Genomic DNA, 20,701 nt, shown 5'->3' on the forward strand with positions numbered 1-20,701 from the left:
AGCTCCAGTTTCCAGACAGCTTCAGGGAAAAGGGCAGCTTTAATTCTCAATGATTCCACATCAAAGGGAGAAAACTGGAAATGTTAGTTTTGAGATTTATAGTCAGGTAAGGAAACTAGAAGAATTTAGTTCCAGTCCAGTTTACAAGTAAATATAAAACCTCAAGCACAGTTAACCGAACTAGAATCTGATGATATCCACAAGTGTGTATTATAATTTTCACTGAAACAGTTTTTATTACTAAAATCACCATTATTTCTACCAAAGATAACTAAATTAATGCTATTTTTTGGAAAATGATTTTAAGTTCAATAAATTTGGCTTGATTATTTATGTAAGTGCAGCAAAAATAGTGACTGCTTATACAGGCTTTCTTAACTCAGCTGTTCTGGAACTTTTAATCAGGAGGAGATGGGACTTTTAAAAGCATCCTGAGATCAGGAGGCCAGGCCAAGGACTTGCCACCAGACTTACCCTGCAATACCTATAGATATGGGTAAATTCCTCTTTTCTCTTGGTCTCCAAAACATTCTGAGATTCCTGCACCTACCAGGAAGTGATCTTCATTACTCATCTGGTTAGAGTGTTGGGAACTGTGTAAGAAAAGTACCAGGCTGGTTTTTTTTTTTTGTTTTTTGTTTTGTTTTGTTTTGTTTTGTTTTGTTTTGTTTTGTTTTTTTGCGGGGCAGGGGAGGGGAGTTGTTTTGTTTTTTCAAAAGGCTTTATTGGCTTCATAAAGTCAATCTAGTTCCTTAAAGCTATCTGGCATATCTGATTCTATGTATATTTTCAAATATGACATTCCAGTCAAAGCCCTGATAATATAACAAGTTTCTGTTTCTATCTTGTTAACAAGAAGACTGATTCTTATTGAACATATGCAAATAAACATATTGTCACAAAAATAAGAATACTCACTACAAGTTTCTAAATTCTGGAAGGATCAGGTAAGGAGAAAAATTGTTTCATTGTTGTTCACAAAGACATACTTGTTATAAAGCTATACATAGCATAAGAGAAAAAAAATCTTAACTCTGAAAAAATAAACATGAAAGAACCAGCAATGTTTCAAACAAAAATTCATAAAAATTATGATCAATCATCATTAGTTTATTCATTTCCATGTACTTAATTCTTGAATCTTAATCTGTTGTTAGCAGTTTCACGAATCCAGTTTTTCTAGTAGAAAATTTTAAAATTCTTACTCAGTTCAATGGTATGATCTTAAATTATCAGAAATCTGTACTCAAAGTTCTTTTCATGAATCTCACTAAAGATAAAAACACTTTTACAAAAGCATCAGAGTAAAACAACTGTAAATGAGAAAAGAATTCAGAGTGGCCATGATTAAAGATCTGCTCAGAGTTCATTTTAATACATTTGACAAAGCAATTTGCTTATTTCTGTGACATCCAACATTTTAAGATAATGACTAGAATTATGACTGATAACATTGTACCAGGACACATTAGTTTTCCAGGACTTTCATGCAATTATTAGAACACTTACATTAATAATCTATATTCACACAAATATAATCTAAGAAGGCTTAGCATCACTTATTGGACAATGCCTCCCACATAATTTCACATATCAAGTAAGCCTACTTAGTGTAACCTCTCTTTTTACAAACAGACCAAATTGTTGGTATGTTTCAGGGACCTTCTGGAAAATCCTAACGTTAGTTCCAAGTTCAAAAGGCTTTATTTAGATTTAATTTGGAGAAATTTGTCAAAAATGTCAAAAGGTTGGGACACTTAGACCACAGACCATTATCAAACAATATTTAATTATCTAATTAACCAAAGTGATGATAAAAGATCTCAGTGGTAAATACAAATTGTTACATAGTTGTAAGCAAAACTTAGCTCTTTTAATATTGACAAGGCTCAATATTTCTTAAATAATCAAAGACCTGTTTAAGACAATAGAAGATTATTTTGGTAAGAAACAAAATCTTTGCTTTCTACACAGATTACTTAAAAAGTAAAGGAAAACCTGTCACAATATCTTAATATCAAGAGCAGACCAATAGTACAGGAAATCTTTGTCCTTTTAGCAGATAAAAGAAACACGTTTTATCTTTATGTTAAATACAGTACTAATTTTGAAGGTTAATTTTGTATAACCCTTATAATAAACTCATTCAGTTTTAGCCCACTTGATTACACAACATGAGATTCTCTCTTATTCTTTCTTCCATACTTTCTACTTAATTTTGTCCTTTATTCTTCCCTTTCCCATTTTGAAATAACCACTTTTACTTCAGGACAAATTTAGTTTCTTTTCTCTTAAAAAAACATATTTCCTTTTCTTGTACCCATTTTTTTCCACCCAAAGATACATCCTAGTTTTCTCGTATGCAGAGTTTCCCTTTTTATTTCTAATAGTTTTAATCACATGTATTAATTAGAATCTTAACTCCTGGAGGGGCGCCTGGGTGGCTTAGTCGGTTAAGCGTCCGACTTTCACTTAGGTCATGATCTCGCAGTTCGTGGGTTCGAGCCCCGCGTCGGGCTCTGTGCTGACTGCCAGCTCAGAGCCTGGAGCCTGTTTCAGCGTCTGTGTCTCCCTCTCTCTCTGACCCTCCCCTGTTCACGCTATCTCTTTCTCTCCTAGAAATAAATAAAAATTTAAAAAAAAAAAAAAAAAAAGAATCTTAACTCCTGGAAACCTTAATTTCTAACAAAACTGAAAAGTATGCCGTTGTAAACTGTTATACCAGCAGTCTTTTGATTGGCAATTTTTTTTTTTATGATTGACTGATTTTATTTCTTTTTTACAAAAGTTTATTCTTAAATGTACAACAGGATCTAAGACAACACTTCATTCTAGCTATAGGTGGCAACAGATGCTGTGTCAGGGAATCCAGATGTTTAAACAGGAAAGGAATTAAAGATCACCATTGCCTCCGGCACAAGGGACGGCTTACTTTTTGCCAGATTTCTTAATTCCACCTGTGGCCAGGGGGGCCTTTCCCCGCGGCCTTCGCTTTTAGCTCCTCGAGTTTCTTCTGCTCCTCTTTCTGTTTCTGCTTGAATGCCTTATCTTCCTCGTCCATCTCCTTGGCCTGCTTCTTGGGTTGCTTCCGGGGCTGCTGCTTGCCACCTTCGCGGCCAGACATGGCGCCTGCCGCCCCTTCACCAGACCCTGCCGCCGGAAGCCAATAAATTTTAATAAATTTCACAATTTCTAGAAATATGTACTTCCTTATAGTATCATCTTTTAATGTGGCACAAGGTATGTATACTAATAGGCTCAAATGTTTTTCATTTCTTTGTAAGAAGCAAGCCAAAAGTAGATATATTTATATTCAGTAATTAATGTTTCACTATTTTACTTCATTTGCTAATAATCTACATATTTGATGAATTTCTCTCATTTCACTTAGCAAAACTCTAACATTTCAAGTTACCAAAAACTAGTTTGGACGCTATTTTTAAGTATGCCTCCCATAAAATGTAATTATACTAAAAAGTTCAACAAAAGACTTATCCTACTTACGTCTACCTAAATCACTTTCTCCCAACAATTATGTTTAGATGACTCACAAAATCTTCATGAAACTTTAGACAAAAGTTAGCTATCATCCTAAGCTATTTTTGTTGCTAACAAAATTTGAGGGAGATAAAACATGACCTTATTTGGCTAGTAAACCAGGCAGAATAAAAATTGTATGTGTGTATTATATTCAATGTTGATAAGTCTAGAGATATGTTTATTTTAAATAAAACAGTGAACTTAAACTAGATTTAGTACCAAATATTTTTTCCAGACCACATGAACCTGAAAAGCATTTGGGTTAATTTCCAAGAACTCTAGGAATAATTAATTTATAAGTGCTTAATTTAAAGCTAATTAAATAGAGCTCTTTTAATTTTGGCAATACCATCCAGAGTTAGAAAAAGGTCACACATGTATAATACACATATATAGACACTCATAAATTTAGAAAGAGATATAAACAGATCTTACAGTTGCAAAGATTTAGCCATGGGACAGTTATTATAATATACAACTCCGGGCACCTGGGTGGCTCAGTCAGTGCAGTGACTGACTTCATCTCAGATCATGATGTCTTGGTTTGAACTTCACATCAGGCTGTCTACTATCAATGAAGAATCTGCTTCAGATCCTCTGTCTCCCTCTCTCCCTATACCTTCCCTCTCTCTCTATTTCTCTCTCTCTTTCTCAAAAATAAATAAACATTATTATTAAATAATGCAGAACTCACTCTTATGTAAAAGAGAAGTTTAATCCAAACTATGCTTCTGGCAGATGGAACAAATTTAGGTTACCTATTTAGATAGCTAAAATTTTTACTAATAATTGTGGAGAAGACATTTAAGATTTTTTAAACCCATCTGACACTAATTCCTCTCTAAATTTGGTAGGATCTGCTGAATGTCAAGGCAGAATGGCTTTATAAGTTAAAAAATCTGCTGCTATCCAAGGGACTTGAATTCTATTAGTGGGTCTGTAGGATATATCTACAAAAGACATTGCATAGGAGAGCCTGAATCTGGTAGAGCTCTGGAGAGTAGGAGCTATAAGAAATAGTAGTGTGAGCCTTACTGCCTATCCCAGGTATTTAGCATTTATATGAATAACCTGAATATCCTGGGCTTGGAGATCATGTTGGAGTGCTCTTTGTGAATCTTGTAGGAAAAAGGAAGCTGAAACAGGCAGATGGGGCTGGATTTTGAGAATGGGGATTTACATTGGATGTGAACATTAATTTTTGTTTAAATTCTAACTTCTGTTCTTTCATCTTATTAAGAGAGTCCCTAAGGCTTGCCATTATACTCCTTTGTGTTTTCTTTTTAATTTGGTCCTTCCATAGTTACCAATAAATAATTGTTTTCTTTTAAATGTAGTGAATTCAAAGATCCGTTGTCTATCTTGCAGGATTTTTTTTTTTTTACCTCAATGCCCAGGGTTTGTTGTCTCCCCAATTTGAAGAATGAAGAGTTAGACATAGAGTGAGCAGCAGGCAAAAGTTTATTAGCAGATAAGATTAGAAAATAAGTATAGTATGAAAGCTCTCTTTCCAGAGAGGGGGCATATGTAAATAAATGCTCTGACTATAGGCAAGTGTCTTTGTTTTATTTTATTTATTTATTTATTTATTTATTTATTTATTTTAAAAAATTTTTTTAAATGTTTTATTTATTTCTAGGAGAGAGAGACAGCGTGAGCAGGGGAGGGTCAGAGAGAGAGGGAGTCACAGACTCTGAAACAGACTCCAGGCCCTGAGCTGGCAGTCAGCACAGAGCCCGACGCGGGGCTCGAACCCACAAACCGCGAGATCATGACCTGAGCGAAAGTCGGACGCTTAACCGACTAAGCCACCCGGGCGCCCTTAAGTGTCTTTGTTTTAAAAGGTTCTGGTAACAACCCCCTTCCTTGCCCCTTGTTTCTTCTCAGTTTCTACCCATATTGACTGGAGAATTCTTGGTGCTGGTTGTCCATTCCTGATTGGCTCCTTTCGATTGTATGAGGGTGGTGTATGTCAGACCGTTCTTTGTGTGTCGTATGTTTTATGTTCCACTACTTATTTTTAGTTAGGTCTTTTGTCAAATTCCTAAGGGAAACCTGAGGGGGAGTAGGTGGTGTCTGTTACATTGTTAAGAGGAACCTTAAGCCTGAGGGGGTTTGCTGTGGTCAGTTGCTCCCAGCATTGTTCCAAAGTATGTGTTTTTCCCTATCTAGGGACCGCGGGTCCTAACATTACCCTCTCCACCTTTTTTGTCGTCTTTCTCTATCTTATCTGGACATGGATGAGACAGGTCTTGTATTAATCTCAATAGTTACTCAACCCAATAAACACTTTCATGGCTCAACCATGTGTGTAAGAGGTATCCTAAAGGAGAGTGCAAAAGATGCAGTTGTCACAAGATCCAGAAAGTTCGCTTTCAGGATCAGCCTAAGAAAAGACCTTCATTGTCACAGCCATTAAGAATTGTATAGTGAAAATGGTGTCTCTGGTCTTGCTTGAGAGTGGAGGATGCCTGCAATCACAGACCTGCTAATCTGTGACACCAGGCAGGTGCTATGGCATAGGACTTTTCCAACACTAAGATAACAAGGTTGAAATGACAAACCCCTTATGTATTGGGACCCCTTATGACAAATTCCCCTGAGAGCTGGCACAATTGAGGAAGACAGTGCACTTGTGATTTAGTGTCTCAGGGCCTCTGTTGAGTTGATTGGCCACCAAGATTCATGCCAATACATGCACCTTCTGGCTAGTGGAGACCAGAGAGAGTATTCTCACTAACCACAAAGCCTACTCCCTAGATTTAGAAAAAGATAAAAGGGAAACCTTATCTGTTCTTCCTTCCTTCCTTCCTTCCTTCCTTCCTTCCTTCCTTCCTTCCTTCCTTCCTTCCTTCCTTCCTTCCTTCCTTTTTCTTTCTTTCTTTCTTTCTTTCTTTCTTTCTTTCTTTCTTTCTTTCTTTCTTTCTTTCTTTCTCTTTCTTTCCTTCCTTCCTTCCTTCCTTCCTTCCTTCCTTCCTTCCTTCCTTCCTTCCTTCCTTCCTTCTTCCTCTTCTCCTTCTTTCTCCTTCTTCTCCTTCTCCTTCTCCTTTTAGATTCACTTTTTAAGAGCGTTAGGTAAGATTTGGTCTCATAGAACCAAACTAATACCTGAGAGGGATGTGCTTGCTGCTGGGTGGGGATTGCGCGATGCTTTACAGAGTACCTTACTGCATGGACATTTTCGTGAGGTTGGTGAATGACCTAGTCTCTATCTAACTCATTTAATGACCAGTTTATCTTAACATGGGAGTCTTTGAGTTAAGTGGTGAATGCCATAATAGCTTTTAAGTGCTCAGTCTGTGCCTACCAGTTTTGTGCCTTAGGCTTCCAAGATGTCCCTTAGCAACAGCCTTTATCTCATTTGCACATTAACCCACAGGAACGTTTATCTAAACAGTCACTGGTCTGGTGACAACAGCTCCAACAATAGGCTTATAGGTTTTTATGCCTGTATTCTGCACTAGGGTTTTCCTTCTTATGACAGACAACACAACATACAGAGACAAAGCAATGCAGTGACCATCCTCAGAAGGAAAAGGATCAATAAGGAATACTCAAAACAATTCTTTTCTTTAAATTTTCTTTTAAAATTTATATATTTCTGAGAGAGAGAGAGAGAGAGAGAGACAGTGTGAGCAGGGGAGGGTCAGAGAGAGAGGGAGACACAGAATCTGAAACAGGCTCCAGGCTCTGAGCTGTCAGCACAGGGCCCGACACGGGGCTTGAACCCATGAACTGTGAGATCATGACCTGAGCTGAAGTCGGCTGCCCAACCGACTGAGCCACCCAGGCGCCCCAAAACAAATCTTTATCAGGGTTGTTGTACCCAAGAAACTACTTTAACAAATCTTTTTTTCCTGCTGATCTTAATTAGAAAAGGAAGGGAAAAGGAAAAGGAATAGGACCCTCACTTCCACTGGACCTTGCAGGCAGAGATCTAGGAAACTACTCTGGTGAGAATTCTTACCTCCTGCCAGCTCTGTGTTAGGAGACCCAGGATCTCTGGGCTGTAGTAGCCTCAGAGTGAGTGTCTAGTCGGTGAAGTTAGTCCCTTTTTGGTCACCTACTGTAGGGGTAGAAAAATTTTCCTTTCTTGATATGAGACAGGTTAATAGGAGAAAAACAAATTTTACACAAAAATTGTGACCCATACAAATTTGAGACCCCAAGTGTAGCCACCAACTGAAGTTTTTACCATATGTGGAGCTAAGGAAAGAATCAGGGTCTAGGGACACAAAGGAGTATAAGGTCATTCACAGGAAAGGGAAACAAGATGTTTGGAAAACAGAGGTTACCCTTGTTATGCAGAGAAGAGTCTTAGGTTAGAAGATATTTCTGGTAATAGTTTTCTGGTACAGTCCCCCTTTCCAATGTAAATTTAGGCTATTGAGGGGGAGGTAAAGAGCTTTTTCTGAATCTGTAGTTTCTTAAAAATAATGAGCCTAAAATAATTCTTATGCCATAGAAACATATATTGGGGTGACAAATTCTGCTCTACTTCAACTTACAAAAATTTCTCTCCTAAATTTAGCTATTTAGTTCTCTCATTTATATTGATGTTTTCTAAGTCCTGTTTCCTAACCATCGTGTGTGTGTGTGTGTGTGTGTGTGTGTGTGTGTGTATGTGAAAGAGCAAGGTGGGAGGGATGATGAGAGAGGAGAGACAAAGGGAGAGAGAAGAAAATTAATTTTGTATCTAAATGTATAAAATACTGTGACTGGGCCCACTGACTTAACAGGAGGCAAAACTTTCCCCTGCTCTCTTGGATTCAGAATCTGGAACCTCCGAATTCAACTGGCAAAAAGCAGATTAGCAGGAGAAAAGGTTTATTTCATATGCACATGAGGGTGTAATAGAAACAAAGTGAAAACCTTAAGGATTGAATTGGACCTGGGGTTTATATACCATTTTAACAAAGCACGAAAAAGTGTGGAGAAGACCCTAAACAGAAGAAAATGATGTTCAGATTACCGAGGCAGGGGTTGTTGGGAGATGGTGACTAGAAATGTAGGTAAGGAGGGTCCTTTATGAAAGGGTTTATTATTCAGACCCCAGTCACCTCAGGTGATAACAGTGGTTTCCTGAGTTCTCTTCTTCTCTGTGAGAGAGAGGAGGACACCTTTACAAATGGAAATTTCCTTTACAGATGTAAATTTCCTTGACAAAAGGGAAATTTATTCCCTGCTTTTATGTGGAAAGTAGGAGGGCAGAGAGCTCCTCCCGCATTTGCTGTTTCTTAATTGCCTCAGCTCAAAATAATTCTTATGCCAATGTGGCTTATTTGGGGGTTATGTATGATGATGCAGTCATTTGCTTTAGAATGTCATTAAATGTCCAGTAAGAGAGTGCTCTCCCAATTTATAGAGCCATGTTTTAATTTTAATAAATTGTCTCTATTTCCCAGCTGAAAGTTAGCAGGCATCTTTGTCTTGGTGAATGCAAAAGACATATGAAGTGATTAAAAAAAATAAGTAAAGTCAAGATTCTGCCCATTCTACCTTTTTTCAATAAACATTGAGTACCATTGCTCCAAGAGTTGTTCTAGATGCAGAGAACACAGAAGTGGGATAGAGGTGAGCAAGAGGCAGAATATTCTGAACCCATGAGAATGCATTCTAGGGAAATGCCTAGCAGAGGGATAAAAAAATAAAAGTTGAAAATATGCTTTAAAAATATGGTAATTGCATTGATGAAGTTTTTGGGTGCTGGTGGGGTTCACAAGGTCTGGAACTGTTATACCCAGATCGCAGTATCCTCACCGACCAGAGACCACCAGGGAGACAGAGTCACACATGCAAAGGCAAAGGGCTTTATTAGGGGCTTAAGCTAGGGCTCACAGACTTCACCAGCGTATGGGTCCGTGCTGAGAGCCTTGAACAAGGGCAGAGTAGGGTTTTTATGGGGTTTGTGAAGCGGGAGTTACAGAAGTGGTGACAAGGGAACAGTGATCCAATCATAATTATACAACATCGGGGCGCCTGGATGGCTTAGTCGGTTAAGTGTCCGACTTTCGCTTAGGTCATGATCTCACAGTTCGTGGGTTCGAGCCCCGCGTCGGGCTCTGTGCTGACTGCCAGCTCAGAGCCTGGAGCCTGTTTCAGTCTGTGACTCCCTCTCTCTCTGACCCTCCCCTGCTCACACTGTCTCTCTCTCTCTCTCTCTCTCTCTCTCCTAGAAATAAATAAAACATTAAAAAAAATAATTATACAACATCATTGACAGCGGGTTACATTGTCTAGAGTATTCGTTACTTTTGGCGGGATCCAATTACAACGTTTAGAGTACCTTTAAATTCAACCAATCACAGAGCGAGCCTAGGGTCTTGTTCGGCGACTAAGGGGTTAACTTTAACATTGGGTAACAGGGTCCTATCTATAGTTCCTATCTCCAGACCTCTCCCTTAACTGTGTGGAGGGTGGTTGCTGGCCTTTCTTGATTGGGTGTTGCAAGGGTGGTTTCTCCTGCCTTGGGCAATGTGTAACTTACCTGATAGTTTCGGTGAAGCCGAAACTCTGGCCTTCTAGTTAGAGGGGAAACTTAAAGCCTGTCATGGAGTCAGTTTGGTTTAGACGTTTAGACTTGTGGCCTTACAGAACCAATGGCCAAGAAAATATTCTTGAAGACGCCTTTGGTGCAAGAAGGTGATTTTATTAACTCAGGGTTAGGACCCTTAGACAGAAAGAGCTGCACGGTAAGTGTGAGGGTGACAGTTTCCTGGAGTCTCATGGGAGTTTCATGGGGTGATAAAGTACAAAGGGAGTTTCCAAAGAGACTTCCACTGGAAGCCTAGCTATTGTCAAGCTAAGGTTATTTTTCCCTCGAGCAAAGCATTAACAGTAAGACAGTAGGGAGTTCCTGGACTTTAGGCCATCGATGGGATTGCTGTTTTCAGGTAAACTGGTGTTATCAGTTTAACCATCTGTTTTTTTGTCCTCTCCTGTTTTTGAGTAGCCACATGTGTCCAAGGAATATCTTACTTGTCTCATGTGGGCAGGGGGTGCTCTTAGCCTGCACTTTGCCCCGTATTCCCTCATCAATATCTGCATAAATGATGATGGAGGGGTTTCAGAGCTGATGGCCAAGAAGGGATCCTTGAAGACGTCTTCAGTACAAAAAAGTTATTTTATTAAAACACAGGGACAGGACCCATAGGCAGAAAGAGCTGGACAAGGGTTATGAAGAGTGATTTCTTATATACTGTGGGGCTGGGGGAAATAAAGTCAAGAGGAGGCTTCGATTTTCTATATGCTAAAGATTCACAGATTACTGGAGGTCTAGCTGTTTTCAAGCTAAGGTTGTTTTTTCCTCTGGCAAAGCATTAACATTAAGACCATAAGGAGTTCCTGGAGAAACATTTTAGTCTGCCTGCCTCAAGTGTTTGCCAATGGGGTGCAGGTTATATGGAAATTTAATTGTTTCTGCCGTTTACTTCTTGCCTTTGTTCCCCACATAACTATGTGATGTTGGAACTCCAAGAAACTGAGTCTATGGGTTTCTGGATATTAGGCTATTGATAAGATTGCCTCTTTCTTTTAATTTACAAAGGTATTTTTAAACTGATGGAGACTCTATCAGTTTAACCATTTGTTTTCTGTCCTTTCCTTTGTCCTTGGGTAGCAGGGAATGTCCAAGGATTATCACACGTATTCTACCTGGGAAGTGGGTGTGTGCTAGCTTGCACTTTGCCTTCATCCTGCCTTATACTCCCTCATCATAAATGCTATGGAAAGAATAGGGCAGGGGAGAGGAATTGCAGATACATGGGGAGGTTGCAAGCATAAAGTATATAAGCAGAGAATATTGCAGTGAAAAAGTGACTTCTGAGCAATGTCATATCTTGGTGTTGCAGGATTTTTTTTTTTTACCTCAATACCCAGAGTTTTTGTCTAGTTGCTTCAAAGAATAAAGAGGTGAACACAAGAAAATGAGCAGCAAGGCAAAAGTTTATTAGAGATAATTTCATAAAGAATAGCATGAAACCTCTCTTTATAGAGAGGGGGCAATCTGAAGTTTATGCCCACAGATTATAGGCAAGGGTCCCTGATTTATAGGGTTTTGGTTGGCCCCCTTTCCTTCTCCTTTTTTTTTCTTCTCATGGTGTACCTTATTGGCTAGGTCACTCTAAATCCTTAGGCATTCCTTTTTGTTTGGCTTGTTTTCTATTGTATGAGGGGTAGTCTGTGGCCATACCGTTCCTAGTGGGTCATATGTTTTATGGTCTACTAACTTTTAGTCTGGCCTTTTGTCAAATTCCCAAGGGAAACCTGAGGGAGAGTAGGTGGGTTCTATTACATTTTTCAGAAGAGCTTTACACCTGAGGGAGTTTGCTGTGGTCAGATGCTCCCAGCATTTTTCCAAACTATGTGTTTTTCCCTACCCAGGGACCTCAGGTCCTAACCTTTCCCTCTCTGCCTATTTTATCCTATCTTTTCCCTGTCATTTTGGGAAAGAACATTCTAGGCAGAAGAAATAAGACGTAAAAAAAGGGCTGTGAGCCTGGAGTGTGGGCGACAGTAAGGATATTGGTGTGACTAATGCATACTGAGCAATGAGCTGGGTACCTAGCAATGGGAGAGTTTTGGAGGTGGGAGTGGTTGTGGGTTAGGGGATTAGATGGGAAGAGTAAAGGCTTCAGATCTGAGGAAAATGAGAGTGCTTTGAGCAGAACAATCACAGGATTTGACTTTATTGTTTCTAAGGATCTATATAGAAGGCAGATCTGTTCTTCTGTATAGAGATCTATTGCAGTGGGAAAGGACCTTCCTTAGGTTGAATTAAAAGGTTTTGTTAAATGTCTAAAGCTGGACTCAACAAACACAGATTCCACCAGGGCCAGGAGATAATGTAAACTAGTAAAGCTAAGTATTGAAAGCAGCTGGGGATTAAGAGGAAAAACAGCAGTAGGTAGGTAAGCTGCTGGTGATGAAGATTCCAGGGAGCGGTGAAGAGGAGGCAGGTAGGTTTGAGGGAGCCCAGTTTGGATAGGAAGTCCTTGGTCACCTTCTGTTTTTACAGTGAAGTAACCTGGGCCCAAGCATTGCTAGGTCATTGTATTTTTTAAGAGAACCCAAAATAGGAATTTGTTGTTGTTGAATCTCCTGATTTTTAGACTCACAGACACTAATATGTTTACAGCACTCTAGGTCTATCATTGTGAGGTGATTAAAGCATTTCTGAGGGTAGGATTTGCCAGAAAGCCTCCAGTTTGCATTTTCTAATCTGCAGCAGGATAAAGCAAATAGTTTCAACCCTGGTAAACAAGAAATAAGATAAAGAAGAGGAGAGAGAGATCAGTCTCTAAATTTAGATCTTTTCAGGTGAAAGGCTCATCAAAATTTTCTTCTTAAAAATATTTAGTCATGGTCCGATTGTGAATATGAATATTTTTGTCTCAATGATTTAATGTGCTATCAGGTTAAAATGATTCTTAACACATACACACTCTAGAATACTTCCTTCTTGAATAGCAGGAACACTCATACACATGTATAATCTAAAACAAATTTCCATTATGTATCCTTAGTGAATGGATGGTACAGTTGTTTTTATTACAAGTATGTCAGTGATTCACAGACGTCAGCCACCAGGAATTGCTGGAGTCTGTAGACTCACTATGTGGTTTTAGTAAAAATCAAGCAGTAAAAGTCGATAACCCATTTATTATCAATGTATACCCTCCTCAATATTGGGCATTTTAGTGATGGCACTGCCTGTTCCAGTGAATAGAACTGCCTTTCAGTGGCATTAATAAGTCATTACTAATGCAAAATTCTCCAGCAGGCTGCCTGCCTGCCTTTCACTCTTTAAGGCTAAAGTGTTTGAGGTCTCTAGAGTTGGAATTAATAAAAGTATTCAAATCTAACCTTACAAATCTTTAAAACGGTATAGTTTATTTAGTATAAAAATGTATACTTTGGTCATTTTACCTTAAATTGTTGATCAGATTTTCAGGGTTTTTTTTCAATTTTTAATTAAATTTCAGTTTATTTATTTAATTAATTTATTTATTTTTTATTTATTTCTAGGGGAGAGAGAGAGAGACAGCGTGAGCAGGGGAGGGTCAGAGAGAGAGAGAGTGACAGACTCTGAAACAGGCTCCAGGCTCTGAGCTGGCAGTCAGCACAGAGTCTGACGCGGAGCTCGAACCCACGAACCGTGAGATCATGACCTAAGCGAAAGTCGGACGCTTAACCTACTAAGCCATCCAGGCGCCCCAAATTTCAATTAATTTAATTTCAATTAAAAATTTATTAAGTAAATTTAGTTTCAAAATTTAGTAAGTAACTATGATTAAGTCCAGCAATATTTTATGAGAGAGGAATAAGAGGTTACTTAGATAAGAATATTTACAGAACAGTTGTTATAATATGGATCTTTACCTTAAAACCTTGTCTAGGACTTATGTGTAAAAACAGCAATGTTGATATGTGGCTTGTGAAATATGATTTTAAAATCATCCAGGGTTTTGGGAATGTTAGAATATATATCCTGCAATTTAGTGCCTCTATTGAGTTAGTTCAAAATTCGAGGTTATTGATATATATTTTATTCTATAACAATACTTGAATTTTCTGGCTACAAATATCTGAATATAGTTTAATGGAGTTTTGATAGAATTGAAACACCTTTTGATCATTTTTCTTAGGTGTTCTTGGCTCCTTTCCATGCAGACTTTTCTAGTGTGCTTTGGATGCCTATTTTATTTTGTTTTGTTTTATTTTTATTTTTTTAAATTTATGTTTATTTATTTTTTGAGAGGGGGTGGAGGGGCAGTGAGACACACACACAGAGTATCTGAAGCAGGCTCTAGGCTCTGAGCTGTCAGCACAGAACCCGATGTGGGGCTCAAAGCCACAAACCACGAGATCATGATCTGAGCTGAAGTTGGACATCCAAAGGAATGAGCCGCCCAGGGTCCCCCCTGCCTTTTTTTCCTTTTAATTATTGGATGCCTATTTTAGAGGCTGAGTAAGAAAATCTAGCACTTCGACTTTTACATTTAGCCTTTTGGTAAACCTGTAATCCATAATTGCTCCTGGTTCCACTGTCTTTTAGGGATGGTCATGGTGGTGATTATGATAAGTATGGAACCTACATAGAACTCCCTGTTTCTCAAAAAGTCTTGTAGGATTCCTACCAAGGGACCATTTTATTTTAAAGAGAGACCCTGGTAGAAACGTGTACCTTTTCTAGGCCATGAAGAACGTATTTCACATATCCAAATATTTCTTAAGGTTTTATGGTGACTGACTTAAACTTTCTACGTTTTTTTTCCCGTTGGTAAATGTAGATTATACTACCCTTTGGGTTATCATAAGAATGAAGGAAGCCTACTATTGTAAATGATCATTGTATTGAGGTTTAAATAAGAATAGTGCTTTACACAGGTACTGGTGAAGAATGAGGGCTTAGTCATATTTAAGCATTATTATTATGACCACATATTGGGCTATGTGAAGAATGAACAAGAAAGATATAATACATTCAGTGCTGTGTTTGGCACAGAGTAAGCTCTCTGTAGTGGACACTCCTTAATTATCATCACCATCCCTAACCACTGTCACTTTCTTACTACCTAAAATTCCAAATGTTTTCCTTTGAATGATAAATAAAATAATTTGTAGATAACTGGATCCATGGCTATGAACTCTTTTTCAGCCTCCTTTAATTTTTACGTGATGACTTGAATGTCTTCTGTGGGTTGCCCTCCCTTTGCCAATATAAGCTGCTTTTGTTTATGGCCTGGCTGGATACTTGAATAAAAATTAGAAAATGAAAAAAGTTTAAAAATAGAAGCTTGGATTGCACCCACTATGGCATGTAGTATGATTAGGCTGGATTTGGCTCTTACTTGTACACTAATAGTGCGTCTGACAGTTTGGCAGTAGGTTTTTCCAGCACAAATGTTCATGCTTTATAATATTTTGTGCTTAGTGTGTGGACATATTTGTTATGTGTTACTTTTTTTTCTGGAAGTACCATAAGGGGATGAAAGTGTGACTAAAATGTAGGAAACAAGAAAAGCAAGAGTAAAATATTTGTGCCTTTCTTCTCAATTTGCTATTGTCCATATTTGTGTACATCATTTGATGACCTAAAGAGGAAATAATTAAGTATTTATGCACAATCACAATCATATTATTTTTTTAGTCTAGGGTTATGCATATTTTATAGAACAAAATTAGTTTTGAAGGAATAGAATATGATGCTCAGTGCAGTTAGTGCTCCGTGAGCATGCCGTATTCATTCATGCCTATTCACTGGACGTGGAATTTTCTTCTTTCTCTTTGATCCTTAACCATCCCTCTCTGATTCACATGACAAACTTTTAATTATCTTTAAAGATACAGCTGCAAGACTCATTACTTCCTAAAGAAACCCTCTTGTGCTATGACTCCTTCCCTGACCAGACAACATTAGGGAGACCCCTTGCTGCTCCCATGGCCTACCCTGCAAGGCTCTATTGTGGCATTTAGCCTGTTATATTACTATTGATTATTTTTCTAGAAACAAAATAGAAGTGCAAACTGGAAAGAAATGCTGGAAGTGTCTTTGTTTTAAATATCTGGTGCTTAGTATGGTGACTAGCTTATCATTTGCAATACATTCTTGTTTGTTTTATGAGATAATGAATGTTAACTAATAATAGTTAATAAGGTATCTTTTATCTATCTGGAAATCACTTGGAATATAATATCATTCCATATATTTCAAAGTAGAAATTAAAGTAGAATTCAAAGTAAAATCTAATGATAATCTGATTATGCTTGACCTTTAGGTCACCAAGAGAATCTAAATTTCCAAGGGTCAAATCCTCCTGAAATTGTGATGATTGCATTTGTCTTTTGGGAAATGGTGGGATAATCTGAGTACCTAAAGTAATTATGGTGGATACCTGCCTTTGGAGGTCACTAAGGGGGTAGGGATAAGAGAAACCCAGTACTACCAAATTGTCTCAGTTCTTCAAATCCCATTGAATTTTTTTAAGCCTTAATTTAAAGACATGAGAGAGAATCTACATCTTTACAACGACCCATAGAAGTTTTTTTTATCATCATCTGGCTGATTCTGTATGGCTTCCCACACTGCTTAGGGTCTGCTGTACATGGATCTCCTTATTGTGGCAGGAAGACAGTGGGAAAGAGATAAGCCTATTTGCTCTCAGTAATAGGTTTGTTTTCATTGTCACTAAAATTCAGATCCTCTGTTTGTAACCATTTTCTTTAAGGTAAAATGTCATGGTTACGTCAAATTTTTTGCCATCCAGGGACATTTAATTCTGCCATCCAAGACTCATTTCTATTAAGGTGCATGTTGAATCACTTATTTGGTATAGTAGATAAAAGATAAACTAATTCTGCTTATCTTCCATTATTTAACAATGCCATTTTAACATAATTTTGAAAGAAGATATTCCATTTCTGATTCTCTGGTTTAGGAAAAATGTTGACAAAATAATGCATGTTTTGGAAGATGATATACCTTCTAATTACCGAGATGCAATTATTTCAACCCATATCTCATTTGTAATCTCATTTCACTGTACATACATTAGGTTTCCTAACACCTCTCCTCCTTGAAGAAAAATGACTGATTTACTGCTTTTTTAAAACAGATGATTCAGAAGTCTGGGGAAGGAGGAAACACAAGTCTCTTCAGGGCATTTGACCTAACTCTAGAAGAATTTTTGAACACCTAAAATTTCCATAGCCTTATGCTGAATAATTGCTGGTCATGTCCTTGTAGGGAAAGCAAATATTTTCTGCATGTGTTTCTCTCTGTTATGAAACACACTAACTGTTGTTCTATTTCTATTTCATGGAAACTTGTAAATTATAACCTATGAGTTTCATTAAAAATCTATCTATATATGAATTATTATTTTAATTCTCACTGAGGTTGACTTAGAAATTATTTTTAGCTGGAAGTTCTCATTTAGTGATGTATATATATATACATACATATATATAGCATAATGTTTATTCGTATCTTGCCATGCCATCTATCCTGTGGTTTGCTGATTCTAAACTCAGGCTTGCCTGAGTGAATTTATTACTCATAAGATGGCCTCGCTTTTTATTAGTGTTTTAAGTAGACTTAAAATTTATATTTAAATTACGTTTAATCACAGATTTTTTGGACTATTTTGATGATAGAGGATAATAACTTGCTGAACTGACAACAGATTGGAACTAAAATCATCATCTCCTCAATATACTTTGATTGGGGGGGGGTCTATTAATATTAGCTGTAATACTGCTAAATGACCCTATTTTCCCCCTAATTTGCTTGATTTTGTATGGAATTATAAACTGTGTTCTTGAGTTTTATGATTTCCATTCATAGTTTTGAGGGGGAAAAGTCTAAAAAGACTATTGATTCTTAGAAAAGGAAGATGCAAGGATTTGCCCAAGAACTATAAGGAAGTCTGCTAGTTTGTTAGGGCTGCTGCAACAAAGCACCTCAAATTGATGGCTCAGACAACAGAAACTTATTTTCCCACAGTTTCAGAGGCCACAGATCTGAGATCAAGGTGTTCACAGGGTTGGTTTCCTCCAGTGTCTGCAATGGAAGGGTCTGTCCTAGGCCTCTCTTGGCTTCCACATGGCTGTCTTCTTCCTGTTTCTTATGTATTCTTCCCTCTATGTGTGTCTCTGTGTCTAAATTTCCTCTTATAAGGACATCAGTTGTACTGGATTGGCCCTATCCTAATAATCTCATTGTAACTTGTTTATCTTTGTAAAGATCTTGTCTCCAAATAAGGTCACATTCTGAAATACTGGGGGTTAGGACTTTAACTTAGGAATTTTGGCAGGAGACACAATTCAACACATAATCAGAAAGGAAAGTTGAATTTTAGAAAAAAAATAACTGATTTTCTTTTTTCCTAGTAGGGCTATACCTGCTATTTGAAGGTACTTTTAAAAATATAAACACTTTTTCTTGGTATCCATGGCATGTTATAGGAGATTTATAAAATATGTTTTGGCATAGAACTCAATAGTTTTAATGTGCCTGGTGAAGATAAAATAGGCAGGATTCATAAATAAAATTAAGTATTAAATATCACATGCAATTTTGACTGTTTATACAAGGAAGCTTAACTTGGAGAATATTTTTAAAAATAATTTAGTATAAAATTTGTACCATTTTTACTGTCATTAGTAATACATGCATACACCTTTTATTCCTTTTGATTGTTAAAATTTAAAGAAAAATATTTTTTCCTTGATGAAAGCTGATCTATTTGCTCAACAAAAAGTATAATATCCTAATTTAGATAACATGGACCTGCCCATATTATATCATCAATCACCTATTCAACTTGGACTCTAAGCTTAAAGAACACTATTAATCATGTACTTTACTTCCCATGTTTAATGATAAGGAAATAGATGCCTGAAGCAGAGAAGGGACTTGCCCAATGCTATGCAATTAGTAGAAGAGAGAGGGCAAGAACCCAAAAATTATAGAATAAAAATTCAACTAATTTCACAACTTTAAATGACCTTTGGTTTCATCAACTCTGTAATTTTCCAGATGAGGAAACTAAGGCTCAGAGAAGTTAAATAATTTGTCAAAGTCATACAGTTAGTTCAGTGGTAGAATAAATAGTAAAATGCAAGTTTAACTGGTATGCTACTTTCTGACTCAATTCAAGCAAGTTCAGTATCAAGAGATGTTTTTATGGACCTTTAGGTAGCCTGATCTTCATCATCCCATTCTCCAAATAACTCTAGTATACCTGCTGAAGATATTCAAGCAAATGCATCCATAAATGGGAAAAATAGGCAGAGTATCTGCAATCTTCAGACTGTTGAAGTCACAGCTTATTGTAGTACTATTGGAGTGTGTAGCTAGTTATTAGGAAGAAAAAAATATATTAAAGTTTAAGGATAAGATCTTTTCTGTCTTTCCATCATCTAAATATCCAGCTAGATTTCTGCTCCTTAGCCCCTTCCAGTGCTTCTACTGAATTCACTGATGTCTTTGGTGTACCATTCTTAACAGGGCAGGAAGTCAATTAAGCCTAATTACTAGTTTGTTTTGTTGTGGTTTTTCCACTTGTTATGACACTTTATATATTTCCTCATTCTGTTTTCATGTATCTTTTAGTCTACCAAGTTATATTATTGGTGTATTATTGGACTTTATTTGAAATCTTTCTTCTTTTTCAGTATATAATCTTATTTCCTTTCATTTTTAATCTTCTGGCATGGCCTCACACTAAATATCTATAAACGTTTTTAAGTCTTCTTCAACAAGACATGCTGAAGCAAACAAGCGAATAGGCAAAGTAAAATAATAATGGTGATAGTTTCTAAAAGTATACACCATATATCCTTCAAACTGTCCTCTTTTACATTTGCTTCATCTCATACTGATAATTTGTAACTGAATATATTCTTTATCTCTCTCTCTATTATATATGTATATATATAATTTGTATATACATTTTCTTTATCTCATTCTGATAATTTGTAACTGAATATATTCTTTATATTTATCTACATATACATATAATTTGTAACTGAATATATTCTCTATCTTTATCTATCTATATATCTAAAGATATATATATCTTTATCTAAAAGTATATACCATATACCCCTCATACTATCCTCTGTTAGATTTTCTTCATCTCATATTGATAATTTGTAACTGAACATATCTTTATCTTTACTGTATCCAAATTCATGTTTTCATTTCTTCCTTTTATTCTATAGAAACAGTCTTGGTCAGTAGATGAAAGTTATTGTGAAATAGTGCTTACATTGATATATGAAGCTATAAGGAATTAAGCAGTTATACAGCATTTATATACTTAAAAAGTAATGAAGTCAAAATTCTATTACAAAGAATTTCTGCATTCTGTATATTAGTCTCACTCTAATGTACTAAAGCAAAAGTATTAACTAAATGTCTTAGCCTCCTTGGGCTGCTATAACAAATATACCAAAATTGGGTGATTTATAAGCAACAGAAATTAGTTTCTTACAGATCTGGAAGCTAGGAAGTCCAAGATTAAGGTGCTGACTGATTTGTTGTCTGAAGAGGGCCTGCTTCCTGGTTCATAGACAGCCATCTTTTGAGTGTATTCTCACATGGTGAAATGGGCAGGAATCTTTTTGGGGTCTTTTTTATTAGGGCAGTACTCCT

At 36.9% G+C, this 20,701-nt stretch overlaps 2 protein-coding genes across 2 annotated transcripts in view; one reads left to right on the forward strand and one right to left on the reverse strand.

Annotated features, from left to right (window-relative positions):
* ADGRL3 (adhesion G protein-coupled receptor L3) overlaps positions 1–20,701 on the forward strand; it is a 516,039-nt gene that overhangs the window by 57,292 nt on the left and 438,046 nt on the right. The window lies entirely within an intron of this gene.
* TMA7 (translation machinery associated 7 homolog) lies at positions 2,767–3,152 on the reverse strand. The gene has a single exon (XM_039217418.1). It carries the CDS (start codon positions 3,122–3,124, stop codon positions 2,948–2,950), a length of 177 nt encoding a protein of 58 aa, XP_039073349.1. The 5' UTR covers positions 3,125–3,152; the 3' UTR covers positions 2,767–2,947.

This window comes from Hyaena hyaena, unplaced genomic scaffold (genome assembly GCF_003009895.1).
Source record: "Hyaena hyaena isolate Hyena2069 unplaced genomic scaffold, ASM300989v1 scaffold_687, whole genome shotgun sequence".
Lineage (NCBI taxonomy): Eukaryota > Metazoa > Chordata > Mammalia > Carnivora > Hyaenidae > Hyaena > Hyaena hyaena.

Excerpts from the sequence above, each read along its gene's own strand:
- TMA7 (XM_039217418.1), bottom strand. The coding sequence starts at position 3,124 with ATGTCTGGCCGCGAAGGTGGCAAGCAGCAGCCCCGGAAGCAACCCAAG.